The 16,431-nt window shown below is 36.6% G+C and overlaps 3 protein-coding genes across 3 annotated transcripts; all 3 read right to left on the reverse strand.

The window, feature by feature from the left end:
* On the reverse strand, nucleotides 665–2,216 carry LOC105175437 (U-box domain-containing protein 8). Its single transcript, XM_011097872.2, has one exon. It carries the CDS (start codon nucleotides 2,000–2,002, stop codon nucleotides 899–901), a length of 1,104 nt encoding a protein of 367 aa, XP_011096174.1. The 5' UTR covers nucleotides 2,003–2,216; the 3' UTR covers nucleotides 665–898.
* Nucleotides 5,117–8,906, reverse strand: LOC105175472 (G-type lectin S-receptor-like serine/threonine-protein kinase At4g27290). The gene is made up of 7 exons (XM_020698190.1): nucleotides 7,346–8,906; nucleotides 7,108–7,230; nucleotides 6,571–6,737; nucleotides 6,215–6,425; nucleotides 5,893–6,130; nucleotides 5,654–5,804; nucleotides 5,117–5,553 (listed from the first exon to the last, which is right to left on the reverse strand). The coding sequence occupies exons 1-7, from the start codon at nucleotides 8,658–8,660 to the stop codon at nucleotides 5,245–5,247; spliced, it is 2,514 nt and encodes an 837-aa protein (XP_020553849.1). The 5' UTR covers nucleotides 8,661–8,906; the 3' UTR covers nucleotides 5,117–5,244.
* On the reverse strand, nucleotides 9,403–13,722 carry LOC110012998 (G-type lectin S-receptor-like serine/threonine-protein kinase At4g27290). Its single transcript, XM_020698189.1, has 7 exons — nucleotides 12,329–13,722; nucleotides 11,385–11,519; nucleotides 10,967–11,112; nucleotides 10,643–10,853; nucleotides 10,291–10,525; nucleotides 10,064–10,214; nucleotides 9,403–9,961 (listed from the first exon to the last, which is right to left on the reverse strand). Exons 1-7 carry the CDS (start codon nucleotides 13,689–13,691, stop codon nucleotides 9,653–9,655), a joined length of 2,550 nt encoding a protein of 849 aa, XP_020553848.1. The 5' UTR covers nucleotides 13,692–13,722; the 3' UTR covers nucleotides 9,403–9,652.

The following is a 16,431-nucleotide window of genomic DNA, read 5'->3' on the forward strand; positions in this document are numbered from 1 at the left end:
TGTCCTATCAATCCAATTCAGCAGTCAGTAAAAAAGGTAAAACTGTTGACTGGTGCATAAGGTGATCAACCACTCCATCCAAAACACCTTAACTGTATAGTTCTAAGCCACAAATATGTCATAAGCAGCTGGAATAGTTAATCAAACTCCAGATAGACTTTACACTTCGGCCCATAATACCCTCTGGTTCTGGAATTTATAAGCACACCAACATAGATAATCCTTTGTGCTGCATTAATGTCAAACCTTAATCTTATCAAACCACCCGACAGAGTTCATCTTTTATCATAGACTTAAGTAGCTAACACTTCATATAACTAATTTATATGATAAAATATCTTCAGAACGCAAATTTCAACTCAGCGGTTTTACAGGAGAAACAGAAATCCGAACTTATAACTGAATTATTAATTATTCAGGTTTCAGTTCGCAGAAACTGTAAATACTATTTGTCAGATAAACAGAGTTGCTCCTAGAATAAACTCAAGATCCATTAAAGCCAGTACGTAAACTTGATATCCCACTCGAATCCCCACTACTAAAGCAATATACTGGCATTCAAATGCATGCACATGTGTGCACTGACAATCAGATACCAGGGAGATTTGTTCCACAAATGAAGAGTGAAGAAACCACTTCACAGACAAACTTTCAATATCCAGTATTTGCCGGAACATCGAACACAGGCGAGGCCACATGTATCATATGATTATTGAAGATGTACAATGAAAGAACAATATTTTTCTTATGTCATTCTTTATACAAAAATCTATTCCAAGAACAGGAAAATTACAAAAACTACCTACTCACCTCCAAGATGCAAATTTTCATCGCAGCTTACCACCTCTTTCACTTCAATCAACTTCACCTTCAACCACTAAAAAAAAAGAAAAAAGAATCACACATTTTTTCTCTTCCCCTGCAACACCTGAATCAAAGTTTTCGCATTACGCCTCACTTTCTCATTGTCATCCTCCAATAACCCAACACATATCTCAAACACTCCTCCTCTTAAAGCTTCCATACCCATCTTTTCACTATAGCAACACAGAGAACTCAATGTTAACAGGGCGTATTGCACACCCCTGGCACTCCCATTCCTCATAATCCCAATTAAAATATCCAATAACTGGCTACATCTCCCCATTTCATCCCGCGCCAGTTTGCATTTTGCTAATAGGCCCAACACCTCCACAGCCCGTTCAAGGCCCGAATTTGCATTCTGGATTAAAATGGGCACAGCCCCATTCTGAATTGCTCGAACCCGATTATCAGGAAAAGAACAAAACGTGAACAGAGCGGTGGCTGCTTCTTTTCTCTCCCTCGAGTTTCCAATCTGGAGGAGGGACACCAAACCCGGAATTGCATCAGGATATGACCCGATGGTGACCTTATTGACTTCCAGCACGGCGAGGCTAGTCAGCACAGTGGCCGCCACAGCGCGTGAGTCCCCAACACCGCAACGGAGAGCGTAAACCACCTTCCCAACAATTCCCTCCGCCACCAGCCCTACCTTGCTGTCATCATCCAGACTCAAGTTAAGAAGCAAATGAAGGGCCTTCTCCTGGAGCCACGGCTCCGGCGAGTCGATACAGTTTAAAACGGCCGACACGGCCCCCGACTCGGTAAGGCGACGCCGAATCGCCGAGTCCCTCTTGGAAACCCGGGTGAGTTGGTCGAGCGAGTTAATTTTATCTTCCAACCGGGAGGAAGGTGAAAGCAAAAGGTGGAGGAGGGTTTGTGGATTGGAAAGATAGTGTTGGGGGTCGGGGAAGGAGACGAGGGTAAAATTAGAAATGAGGCTGCGGAGGGCGTGGTTGGGAATGAGGGAAGGGGGTTCGGGCAAGGGGAGTTTGGTAATTGGGCATGTACGGTGGCCGGCGTCCAACCAGCGCTGTATTGAGGAGCGATCGAAGGTGTGACCGGTGGAGAGAATAACAGGGTCAGACATTATCTCTAAAGAAATGGGGCATTTGAAGTCATCGGGCAACTGGGATGCCATCCTCCTTGCTCTTCTCTCTTTGCTGCTGCTTCGTTCCCCTCGGCCCTCTTTCTTGGGGAGTAACTGTGTGTATATAGGGTGTTATATTTTTCTGTGTTTTCCTTGTGTGGGTATCGGAAAATGGAAGAGGGGAAGGCCTGATTCCTGAAGGCGGAAGGGGGAGGTTTATGAGGTTTACGTGGTGTTGCTGGTGCGAGTACTGAATGGGAATGGGAAGGATTAATATGTGAGGTGGAGGAGCTCTGCTTGTGACACGGCCACCGTTACTCTCTGCTTTCACATTCTAAATTACACTCTTGCCCTCCCCTACATTCCCAATATCTAATACTATTTTTTAGGGGAACCTCCTATTAATTATTATTATTATTGTTTTCTTTTAAGAGTGATATATCAATTCAAATAATATATTAATATGATTAATAATAATAATAAATTATATTAATTTAATTAATATAATTAAACATATTAACAAACTACAATAATTTACATAAAATCAAACAAATATTCACACATTAGATTAAAAACGAATCTATAAGATCAAATTTATTTATAAAATTTAGCATTAATTATTATTCTAAAACGTCATCAATCATTAATATATATTAAAACTTCTAGAAAAAAAATAATAAAAATTTAAAATACACAAACATCGAGTGTGCTTTTACCACTAATTCAATTAAGTTCTAAAAGCTAAATTACTTGGATGTAATAATTATACGGGGTGGAATATTTCGAGCACAAAGTTTCTTTTTTTAAACATAATGTAATAAACATAAAGCTTACCACTTCATTTAAATATATCGTGAATTAAAATACTTAATTTTTAAAATGTCAATGACGTGCTACAATGATTAAATTAAATAGTATTTCAATAAATTTTAATATAAGTGACATTTTATATTTTTTAAGATAATCACAAGAATTTAATCTATTCTTTTCTTTTAATTACCAAAATGAAAAGAAACAATTAGTGTTTGATGGAAAGTGAAAAGAGTAGGTATAACATAGGTGAGGGTAATTTGGGAAAATGGTAATTTAGAGAATCCGTTGCCGTTGGTGTTGAATTAAAAAAGAGGGTCATAGTCATTGGGGTTTGTCGGTTGCTTTTGCCTGAAAGGAAGGGGAATTTGGAACACATTCATATCCAATCATAAATCATTCTCTTCATTTTTCCAAAAACCGAAAAAGAAAATAACAAAAGAGACAAATTATTCTTTCAGCTTAATCACACGTTGCAAAATACACGAAAATAATAATAATAATAATAAAATACCTTTAATAACTATTTAATTTAATTAACAATTATATATTTTTATTTTAAAAAAATCCCAAGTCAAATATAAGTTTATGAGGCTGGCGACCACCCAACCGTTAGTAATTAAAGAAAATAAATAAATAAATAATTCATCAAATTTATTTATGTAGACTTTAGAGGTAGAAGAAGTATTGAATTTTGACTTTTGACATATAATTATTTTCATTTATGTTGTAAGCCACCAGTTTGGTTTACCTAAATGCCCTTTAATTATTGCCACTGTTCACTACGACTACAACCAATGTTGCTATTTTAGTTTCATTTTTGGAAGAGATTCATAATTTATAAACCAATGATGGGAAGTTTTAGGTAGAATTAATTTTTAAGCACAAAAATAAAAGTCAAGAAAAGATCAGTTACAAAAATAGAGATATTTTTATGTGTAAAAAATTATTTTATTCACTAATAAAGTTTTAGTTTAGTGGTTATAGTTGGAGATGACAACGGAATGAATTTGGAGGGGGTCTATCTGGATGGATAGCCCCGTCTCGCACCCATGCCCTGCAAAAAATAATTTAAATTTAATTAATGAATTAATCGAATAAGTGATAAAATTATAGATGAAATTAGATTTTTTTTTGTTTTATTCTTAATTTAATATCTTATATAAGTGTCTCAAATTATGTACTAAAAATAACCATCATTTTAGATGTAGATATTTTTAAAAAGGGATAAGTCTTAATCTAAAATGAATTGTATAAGACATAGTATACGTTCATCTAAATTATTAATTTTCTTATCAAATAACATTATTTTACGATTTATAATGAATTATATAATATAAAGAATGCATTCAACTAATATTTTATTTTTTTAATAAATAATATCAATTTAAATATAATTACCTTAACATATATTCATCTAAATTATTAATTCTCTCATCAACTAATTTTTTATTTCTTGTATTTCTTATATAGAGTTGGATATATGCCAATTGTTTAAGAATTTACATATATATAATACTAATTTTTTTTATTATTAATATATTACGTATGAATAATAAATAATAAAAAGAATATTTAATTCGAGGGGGGCGGGGTGGATTCGGTACAAAATTCATATCCCGCCTTGAACATGACTGGATCCGAATCCTAAAGAACCGGACCCGTCCCAGACCCATCAAAATCAATATCGAACCCGCTCCAAATAGGGCGCGATCGATGCCCCAGTTTTAATTGCCACCTCCTGTTATAGTTGAGCTCTTATGAAACAGTACAAGGTTATAACTTCAAGTACTACTAATCGTACGTGTCTTTGGTTTTTTTTTTTCCGTCACACAATTTGTCCTCATATCCAATATTAAAAAATAAAAAACCATTCCTACTCAATACGAGATTAGAGTTAAACCCCTCTCGATAAGTATGAGTTTAAAGTTTCGAACTCTTACTCATTGATAAAAATCTATCTTAGACTCCAACTCGCTTATCATCGCACCAACAACTTATTGGTCTTTTACTAAAATACGTATCTAATTAGTGATTAGTGAATACAATGCATCAAATTATATATGACAATTCTCCTTGTAACAAACTCAAGTTAAGTCAATCGTGCTCATGGACCTAATTTTTGGACTAATGCTTAATAAGAGGAGACACGTATTTTGACTGAACATGTGGTTTCTTAACTTTCCGGTATGATGAGATTGCTCTTTGCTGTTTCTGGTATCATCTTTATTTGATCTTAAAATTTATTGAAACTGGGCAATAAATTTCTGAATCATCATAAGTTTAGGTTGTTACCTTTATGATCTTTAACTGGAGTTAGCTTTAAGGTTCGTTAATGTTACATGCTCGCAGCAATAATTTGTCTCTTTCCTAACATTTGCACAGTTTAGTATACAGGTCCTTCTAAGACATTTGCAGTATCAAACCTATGTGATATTCTTATTTGTTTGCATGGAAAAAAAAATGTGAAAAATGAATGCGCTCTATCGACCTTGGAGCAGTGTCATAGTTATTTCATTCGAAGTTTGAGGCTTTTTCCCTGTTGACGAGGATTCACTGTCGACTATAGTTCGTTCTAGGTAAAATCCAGGTTGTTTAGGTTGAGCAATCACTGGATGTTCACTGTCCAACATTAGCAAAACGTTGGGCATTGTAGGCCTGTCTTCAGGGCGTTGCTGCACACATAACAGGCCGACCTGGATAAACCGTAAAACTTCAGATGTTGCGCTTGGCACCACCATTGATGCATCCAAAAGATACATCGGGTTTCCTTCCGTCCATAATTTCCAGGCCTGATTAAGTCAAAAGAATTTCAACAGCGGTAGAAAGAAATTTTTGTAACGGAACTGTTGTGCTCTACATGAAGATATATAGAAGTTTTGATAGACGTACATGTCCTAAGAGATTGAGGTCATGATCAGGATGATAGAATCCTCTATTCTTCTTGCCGCTCAATATCTCCAACACTAGTACCCCGAAGCTAAACACATCAGATTTCACTGAAAATAATCCATCTACTGCATATTCAGGGGCCATGTAGCCACTATAGGAAACAACACGAAAAGTTTATTAGGAGATGTAGAAGAAATTAATAAGACTAGAAAGGAAAAGTGACACATGCAATTGCTTACTAGGTGCCCATGACTCTCTTTGTATTTTGTTGATATTGATCACCTCCAAACGTTCTTGCTAACCCAAAGTCTGATATTTTAGGATTCATCTCATTATCTAGAAGAATGTTGCTTGCTTTCAGATCCCTATGAATTATTCTTAATCTTGAATCGCGGTGAAGGTAGAGAAGTCCACGGGCAATTCCCACGATAATGTCAATGCGCGTCTGCCAGTCTAGAGTTGTATCTGTTGTTTGATCTAGGCAGATTGATCGAAAACGTTGAGAGTTCAGTGTTCAAATTTATATAAGAAATGACTGAAAGCTAGGATTGAGAGACTTACTGAAAATGAACAGGTCCAAACTTTTGTTGGGCATGTACTCATAGACCAACATTCTGTCGTCTCCATGAATGCAACATCCCAGTAGCCTTACAAGATTCCTGTGCTGCAGTTTAGCAATCAAAATGACTTCATTCTTGAACTCTTTGAGGCCTTGTCCAGAATCCCTGGAGAGTCTTTTCACTGCTATCTCTTTGCCAGATGGGAGGGCACCCTGCATATTATCAAATTCAAGATAAAGAAATCGACCCGAAATATATGTAAAGCACTAACGGTTTAATTCATCTAAAACAACAACAAAAAAAAAAAAAAAAACACTTGGACGAAAGAATAGTTGCGTTTCTATGACAAAGACATACCTTGTAAACTGGACCAAAACCACCTTCCCCAATTTTGTTTGCAAGTGAAAATTCATCAGTGGCAGCTGCAATTGTGGCAAAATCAAATAAAGGTAAATCCAGGTCTTCATCTCCTATGCCTTCACTATTATCTTGGCTTGGATTATCGTGTTGCTGATCTTCCAAGGCTGGTTTTAATTGAGAAGTTGTTAGGAAAAGAGCAATGCAAAAATAACGGCTCATAAAACAGAAACAGAATGTCAACAACACTTGGAATTTGCAACAGCCGTTCAGACAAAAGACTTGTTCTACAACAGTTAACGAGTAGTTAATGAATAGATCATAAAAATATGTACCACAATTAAAATGCAAAAAGTTTCTGGTTCTCAAATGATAAAGACAGATGAACTAATTCAATCAGTCAACACGCCAAGCAGATTGGAAAGTCATTATGCGTGTAATATAAGAATCAGTTGTCAAATGTTAGGCTAGCAAGAGATGACTCAGTAAACTACTCAAATAATTTTCAAAAGAATGACCTTCGTGTTAAATGCTAACCAGTTTTGTTCTTCGACCTCCTTCTGCGGATAAGCAACCAAATGATTAGGGCCAATAACAGTAGGAATGAAGCCACAGATACTGATGCGATCACAGCTGCTTTCTTGGAACTGTTGCTTGATTCTTTGTAATAACATATTAGTACATTTAGAATTGTTTAAACATACTAGTAATCAGTATAATCTACAGTATACTAAATAGATCTATGAATATATTGATTAAAAGACGAAGGAATTACCAAGTTCAGACACAGGCATCCGAACAAACAAGTCCTGTCCACCTAAAGCATAGATTCTGACATCAACCAAATTCCCAAACCAGCATATACACCCACTCAATTGTGTCTTGGCATAGGCCACACACGAACAATTGTCCAAACAGGCCTTCTCGCATTCCTCTAGGCTCCTTGCACTCCTATTCACCAGACCACTCGACGGGTCCGGCAGTTTCAGCCCGGAAAACTTCCTGAATCCCGTCGGCTTGCTACAGTTTAATGGTGTCCTCCGGGTACATCCGCCTGTCCAATCAAACCGCGCCCAATCCTGTCTCAGTCGAGGTGTGAACCCAGTCAAGCAAGCGCACCTTGGCGATCCATAGATGTTGCAAACACCAAAATTCCCACACATTGCATAATCATCACACTCGTCTGATTGCATTTTAGCTATGTCAATCCACTGGTTACGCGTCTCGCTCCACATAAGATGCTTCAGGAGCCCTGACTGGTTTATCACAAATCTTGATATGATAGAGTCGTCAGTGTTTTCGAATGCATAATACACGTTTTCAGAATCGTAAACAAAAATTGGATTGAAAACTGGATTTTGTTGCAGAACAGGAGCGCCACCAAATCGAACGCCGTCCCAAGGCCCACTTCTGAACAGAATAACTGATCCTTGGCGGAGAATTATTGAAGGCAGCGCCCCCGGGGCCATCCTGTATGTAAAGTCCCCTCGTAAAGGATCTTGAATACTTCTCCATGATGTCAAATACCATTCTTGATTGGTTCTGAGATTCCAGCCAATTTTCATGCCAGGAATTAGCGTATCAGACGGATAATCAAAACTTTGCCAAACATAACTGTCCGGATCGTCATCAATTGCCGTACTGTTCGTCAGGACGAGGTTTCCATTGTCGAGAAGTTTCAAGATTGGACTACTCACAGTTGTTGACGGTGAATTTGCAGTCCAGACGATATTTGATTGGTTTCTTGTGATGATAATGTTTCCAGATGGAGTAATTGCGAGGGTCCCGGACAAATCTACTACTGGGTCATCCTTGTTGGCCACCCAGACCACGGTTTGTTCCGGCACTTTCTTGAACCATATTCCCAAGTATCGGTTGTTGGAACTCCATGGACTAAAGAAACCCAACTCGAATGTTCCGTTACGAGAAACAAGCGTTGTGCCGTTATCTAGGAGGGTTTGATTTGGAGATATGCTATCTACTGCAATGGATAACTTGAGGAAGAGTTGAGCGATGAAGAAGAAGTAGAGAGCATGAAACTGTGTCTTAAGTTTCATGATGATCTCAATTACAATTGACAGGCAACGCATGTCCCATTGCCACTGCGTTTAGCTATGTGGACAAAGGGGGTTTGAACTTCAAAAGTGTGAATGATAGTTGAGGAGTGGAACTCAGAAGGGATAAAAGTCGAATAAAGAAATATAGCGATCTCTTTCACTTCATCACAAAAACAAGCCGACTATTCAGACTTTTGCTGGGTCAAACCATAAGTCTTGAGTTATTAAAGGAGATTTTTCTAAGTTCTATATGTATAATTCAACACGGGTCCGTCAGAGTGGGTATGATAGAGTCTTTGTGTTCATCAATCAATTGTATGCATAGACAAAATCGCCATATAATGTAAGTGTGCGTGTCTTTATATGAAAGTTCTAGAAATAGCATACGATAAGTTTGTGAAACCCATTATTTAAACTCCTAGTATTGGTATATAATATCAGTAGATATTGTTTAGTAGTAGTTTTAGCTGCTATACTGAATATATGGTAGAATGCTAAAAAATTATAGAAATTTGAAGTGTTTGCCTGCTCTCACATAGCTACTATTTTCACATTTCTTCAGCAAACTGTCAGCTAAGAGATAATAAAATCGGAGTACTCTGTCCCAGAAACTGGTGGGTATCTCTCAGTAGCAGCTGCATTCTTGTTAATGTCGCCGGTCAAATAAGAACCTACTAGCCCACTCATCAATCATGGGCATTTCAAAATTTAGGTCAAGATTCACGTAGCCATTTGCAGAAATAAACATAAAGGCAGACAAGAAACAGAGTGGGGGGTAATCTTGCAGAATCCTTCAACAATTATAGCAAATTTTCTGCCCTTTGGCTGTTTACAGTTGGTCAGGACTCAAAAAATGTTGCTGACCAGGTCAGTAACATCGCACCTATTTTTAATTGTTATGAGGAACTTCTATCCGCACGACTTAAGAGTTTCACAAATTTTGGTTAAGCATATCAATTTGTTTTCATTTCATCATACATCAAACACAATAATCAGTAGCGTTTGATCTTCGTTTTCAGTTTGTATTATGCTCTCCCTGTTAATGTTGTGACTGTCAGCCCGTTAACACTGTCTTGGTTCCATTCCAGAGATACAGCAAATCCTGTAGCTGATCTTCGGGTGAAAAATCCAGGTTCTTGGGGTTCCGGCAATGTTACAGTCTCATTCTCCAACATGGAGACCACTTGACTTATTGTTGGCCTTTCTTCAGAGCTATTCTGCACGCACAAAAGACCAACTTGGATGTACCTACTGGCTTCAGCCTCCACAAAGGAGTCTTCTATTGCTGGATCTATCATTGCCAATTCCCTTCCCTCATTCCATAGTTTCCATGCCTGGAACAAATTTATATAGCAGGTTTGTAGTCTGTTAGCCGAGCATGCCCAGAACCAGAATCTATGTCTAAATTTGAAATGGAAGTAAATCAATCTACTTACATGCCCTAAAAGATTAAACTCATGGTCAGGGTGGTGAAAACCCCAGTTTCTTCGGCCGCTTATGATTTCTAGTGCGAGAACACCAAAACTGAACACATCTGATCTTGTCGAGTAGTGACCATCCATCACATATTCTGGCGACATATAACCGCTGCATCCCTGACAGAGTTAGCTATCCTGATATATATTAAGAGTACTTATAATAGTAAATTGTAACTTTTACTCACTGTGTTCCAATCACTCTCCTTGTTATCTCTTCCCTCTCATCCTCAAAATTCCTTGCTAAACCGAAGTCGGATATTTTTGGGTTCATCGCATCGTCCAACAACATGTTACTTGCCTTCAGGTCCCGGTGAACTACTCTCAATCTTGAACCGAAATGAAGATAATCTAATCCCTTAGCTATCCCTTTAAGAATGCTAATGCGCGTTGCCCAGGGCAGCAGTCTCTTTCTAGCTGGATCTGCATATCAAAACATCCAAAAAGTATTTGTAGAGCAGTAGTTTTTTGGATTCGTCATTATAATTTACTTCTGGAGCTTGAAAGGAGGTTAAAAAACACAAAGCAGCAAGTAGTTACCAAATATGAATTGGTCAAGACTCTTATTTGGCATGTACTCGTAGACGAGCATTCTTTCTTCTCCTTCAATACAGCAGCCCAAAAGCTTAACAAGATTACGGTGCTGAAGTTGTGCGATCAGTCTCACCTCATTCTTAAATTCTTGGAGCCCTTGATTTGAATTTTCTGACAGCCTCTTCACCGCTATTTTTTGTCCATCTTGTAATTCTCCCTGAAGATCATGATGCATGACATTTTCAGAGTTAGCATATGGAAGAAACGCATTCCTGACGCCATTTATGGTACTCTTCTACAAGATATTTCTTCCTAGTGTAGTAAAATTACCTGATAAACTGGTCCAAAACCTCCTTGGCCAATCTTATTTGTCAGGGAAAAATTATTGGTTGCAGCAGAAATTGTGCTCAAGTCAAATAATTGAATGTAATTCTCATCATCCTGAACTGAAATGGATTCCCTTCTTTGTAGTCCATCTACCTCACAGAAAATTGATCAACTTGAACTTGATAAGTTTACTTGTACAAGGATAAGGGCCAAAACGCAAAACCATAATAAAGAATGGCCCCAAGAATTCTAAACCTCGTAGTATTATAACGTATGTCGAAATATAACCAGATGAGAGAATTAAAATAAGTAAAACCGCATGGAAATAAAATTTGACATAAAAAGATTGAGCTACTCAATAGTTTGTTGAAGAGATTGAAATATGATGTTAGCCTGGTTTCAGAAAAGTGATTTGAGGTACCTTGCTTGTCTGCCTTCTTGGTAAGGGATCTAAATTGGCTTGTAGCACACCAGAAAACTGCTCCAAGGAATGCTGCCAAAAGGAGGCTGGATATTATAGAAACCTGCTTCTTCCTCTTACCATGGGAAATAGAGTCTGGACAAGCACATGTAACAGGAAGTCAGTCATGGTCTCCATTGCACGGTGAAGCAGTACTGAACAAGACACCTCAAATACCTATCTTAATTAAGCACAACAATGCACACAGATGACCATTGTATCAATGTTCAAAAGCTTTAGTTTCTTTTTTAGCTTAATTGATACTGAGCCAAGTAGGAATTTGGCCTTCTAACATGTTAAGAAGATCGTGAATTAAAGAGATATATAACTAGAAAATATAACATCTTTGCTATTCTGAATCCTTCACAACTTCATATAAGAACTTTAGCAAAAATTCTTTGAAGTATATATTAGTGTTCAATAGTGTGAGGGAGATGAAAACAAAAGAACAAATAAACAAATTACAAATGAAAGAGCAAAGCTTGTAATTTCACTTGTACTCTCTTCTCAAATTCTCTCTTAAATAACTATGATAAGAGATGATATCTTATGTCTTCCTAGATGATATGCATGTACCAAATAGACACACGTATAATAATAATTTACAACAAAAAGAAGAGAAACTATAATGGTGCGTCAAGGAGTACTTAAACTAGATAAGTAATATACGTGCAAGGTTGCACGAGTAGATACGTAATCATGTGTTACTTGCAGTTTTTAGATAATTGAATAGTTTCTATTATTATACATTAATGTATACTTCAAAACAAGTAATCAATCTTATTTGTATACGTGTCAGTAAAATAAGAGTACGATCGACTAGAATATTTGTTATTTAGTTAGCGCGCCGCAATTTTAAAGAAAAACAAAATAATATAATCATTAGCAATTAATGAAGTAGATACCTAGTTCAGCACGTGCCATACGGATATAAAGCTCGTCTCCGTCGTGAGTAGAATCCCTAATATCAACCAATTTATCCAACCAAACAACACACTCACTTCCATTTCCATATATATCAATGCTAGTGTAAGCCATGCAAGTGCACTCCTTTAAACAATAATCCCCACATTCTTTAGGGTTCAAGCCCTTCCTCACACTAAAATTATCCGGCAATTTTAGTCCTTTGAACTTCACAAAACCATCATCACCACTACAATTTAGAGCATTCTTTCTCCTGCAACCGTCTGTGCAGTCTAACCTACCCCAATCATGGGGTGAATTCGCCAGAAAACCCTTAAGACACCGGCAACCTGGATCTTCGGCATTGCAAATCCCATAAGGCCCACAGGACTCATATCTATCACAGATATCCTTATTCAAAGTCACCATTGGAACCCAAGACTGAGAGCTACTTTTCCATTTCAAAAATTGTATGGCGCCTATCGAATTCACCACCAACCTCAGTAAAATGGAGTCATCCAACATTTCAAACATAAAATAAACCCCTTCAAGACTGGAATGATAAACAGTCCTGAAAACTGGGTTTTCCTTCATGTTAGTCCCACTAAATCTTTTCCCATTCCAGGGACCCCACCTCGATTGAGTTACCCCGTTCTTTTCCAGCAGCAACTGAGGCGAGCTTGGCGACTCCATTCTGAACGCGAAATCACCGTACCCCGGGTCCTCGGATGTCGTCCACGATGTCAGAAGACGGTCCATCCTGGCTTTTATATCCCAACCTATCTTCATTCCCGGTAGCAATGTATCAGAAGGAAAATCAAAGCTTTGCCAAGCGTACCTTTTATCAGAGTGATTTTTACCATTTTTAATAACAAGATTGCCTGAATCCAGGAGCACCAGTAAAGGCCTGGCCGTAGGCCGATTCAGTCCGGCGACGGAAATCATGTTTCCTTCATCATCACGAAGCAAGAGGTGCCCACATGAATTCATAAGAAGTTTGACGCCATTCCCACGCAAGGGCTTCATCCTGTTAGCAACCCATACCACTGTTAATGGTTTGATTTCCCGATACCATATACCCAGGTACTTCAAGTCCCGATTCGAGGTATCTCTTCTCGAAGAAACATTAAAAAATCCCATTTCAAATCGCTTGTTGTCCGACGTTAAAGTCTGTCCATTCTTCAAAACGTGATGCGGGGCTAAAGTGTTTTTAGCATCAGTGCAGATGAGTGAGGTTAAAAAAACATACAGCAAACAAATTTCCACCGACCAAGAAAGAGCATTACTCATTGAAAAGGTCTTGGTTGGGTATGGTGTTATCGATGAGGATTTTGAGTTGATGTTGATTTCTGGGATTTGCAGCATTCTTTGCTTTTTGTTTTCTTGCAGACGGCTGGTAATGGGAAAGTGCAGTGTTTAAAGACACTAAAACCAAGCGTTTCAAGGTCGAGTGGTTTTTATAAATTTCAGTGTCTTAATCTTAATTTTGCAAGTGAAGTTTATACGGACCAGGGGTCCGGTTTTTGGGTAGTTACTTAGTTATGTTTCAGGGCCACCTGGGACTGAATTTCGGAGGCGAATGTCGCATGTATAGATTTATATATAAAAGATGCTGTTTTGGAAGAGGTCTATAATCTATAGTTGTTAAGGCTGCACCACTTTCTATGGATGCCCGAAAGTAGCAGGCGAGCAGAACGCAATCTGGAAATTGACTCATCAATTTCAAAAATACGCCTAATGTTGGAGTCAGATATATACTATCTGGAAGGCAATTAATAATTAGAATCATTCAAGGCATAGTCGCATGTGGTTGAAAATGCTTTAATTTATTGAATTAATTTCTGACAACCCAGACTTCATAGTACTGGGTGCAACACTTTCAACTTGTGTGACATAACATGCTGAATTTCCTGCAGGCAGTGCCAACATTCTGCATGCATGGACATAAAACAGACGGCCAACTATTAAAGTACATGACAAATTTGAGATGCATGGCTTTACTCACTGATGATTCAATCCTTTTCTATAACTTCTTACTCATAAATAATTTGAAACATACTACTTGTAAGAATGTTTCGGATCGGAATTTAACTGTGCAAATTTCATTCACATATGAAGCAGTCTTTTACGATTTAGAGACGACCCTGTTGAAAATCTACCTTTTTTGGTACTTTGTTTGGATATTTAATTTTCTATATTCATGCATTTTTGTGACTTGAAAAAACTCGAATATAAGAATTATATAAAGAGTGGGACGGTCTGGATTGTATTTAAGTCAATTATATTGTTTGCTTGTGTCCATTAGTTGTGAAACATATCCAAATTAATATTTAAATAATTATGATTAGCCATTAATTATGATGAGGCTCCTTAATGATTAATTTAGATTCATTTTCAATCAAAATTCTAAACACAAAAGCCACTCTTATTAAGTTGAATATGATAAATCATAATAAAAAAATTCAAATATTATTAAGAACAAAGGAAATTAAGAACCTAGAGGCTGAACTATTACAACAACTTGCACAAATGTGGTCGACGTTTATTCAAAATTCAAACTGAAACCATATTTACTCAAATTTCAATTAGCCTATATAAATTGGACAATGCAGGTGGCATACTATATATTGTTTTTCCATTAAATATACCAATTAACTCATCACCCACTTCTAATAATTAAATCCATGTACGCACGTAACCGTAGAGTGTGAAACAGTGAAAAACTGAGTGGAAAGATTATGTAAATCTAGTTCCATATTCCTGTAATATAACAGTGTAATATTATTACAATCTTGAAGTACTTTAGTAAGTAGCAGTGATTGGGGTCATTAATAGGTTGAGTGTTGGATGGAAGGTCCGGTGATTATTACAAGCAAAAGTTATCATTAAATTGCGTGCATGAGTCAGTTATTCTCTTAATCCCCTCCCTCCTTTTCTTTCAAACGGGAATGCAATTAATTCCGTCGTCTGCTTTTCGCGACAGGTAATTTATTGTGTTATTATCCCATCACTACTGCCCTAATTTTCTTTTTCCTGTGTTTATTCCCTTACGTTTTGGTGGGAACAACAAAAACCCTCCTCTAAATTAAATTTATTTCTCCAAATTAGGAATTCAGATTTCTATTACAGAGTTAATGGTATTATATTTTCATATTTCATTTACTCTCTCTCTATATATATATCATATTATGGCGATAAGATTTATATATTTAGAAGGTATTTTAATTATACACAGAATTCGTAATGAAACATAAGATGTCATACTATGTTGTAATGAAAGATTTTATGTGTATAATTGCCTAGGTTATATATATATAATTAATTTCACGAGTCATAATAAATTGTAAAATAATAAATTAGAAAATTATTTATTGAAACTTTTAAAAAGTACATTAAAGGAAAATAAATAAAAGAGAGAAAAAAATGAATGGGGGAAAAGAAAAAGGAAAAAAGTGTAGAAGGAAAGTGCATTTAGAAGAGAGAGAAGAAAGGGGAGAGAGAAATGGAATGTGGACCAATTTTCCACACTCTCCAATTGAAAATACAATACAAATATAGGCTGCCCTAATGAACACCAACCATATGTCATGCTCACGTCTACCTAAAATTCACATTTTCTCCATAAAATGCAAATATAAAAATTTAAAATATAAATCATTACAGGTATGCCAAATATTAACTTCAATTCGTTTTTATTTTTTTTAAGTAAAAATGATGAATTATTATTATGATTATTAATATTAAGTACCAATATTCAATAATTACCAACAATAATAACAATTACATTATTATTAAATAATAATTATATTTATAAATTTTTATTATTAAAGTAGAAATATGCAACACATTGATAGGGTTCGTATCCCTGACTTTAGAGTTATGGAGCCTCAATTTAACAAATTCAGGGGTGGTTGGCACTTCAATTAACTACTTAATCGTTGTGCATTTTTAAATAGTTTAGAAAATTTAAGCCCAATTCACCTGGGCTTTCTAATTAATTTCGCGAAGATGATGGGTTTTTAGCAGCCTGGTGAAGGTGTAAAAGCCACTGAAAAAGACAATGGCCCAACGTAAAGTATTATGTCGCAGGCAACATCCGATTTAC

This window comes from Sesamum indicum, linkage group LG12, assembly GCF_000512975.1.
Source record: "Sesamum indicum cultivar Zhongzhi No. 13 linkage group LG12, S_indicum_v1.0, whole genome shotgun sequence".
Taxonomy (NCBI): Eukaryota; Viridiplantae; Streptophyta; class Magnoliopsida; order Lamiales; family Pedaliaceae; genus Sesamum; species Sesamum indicum.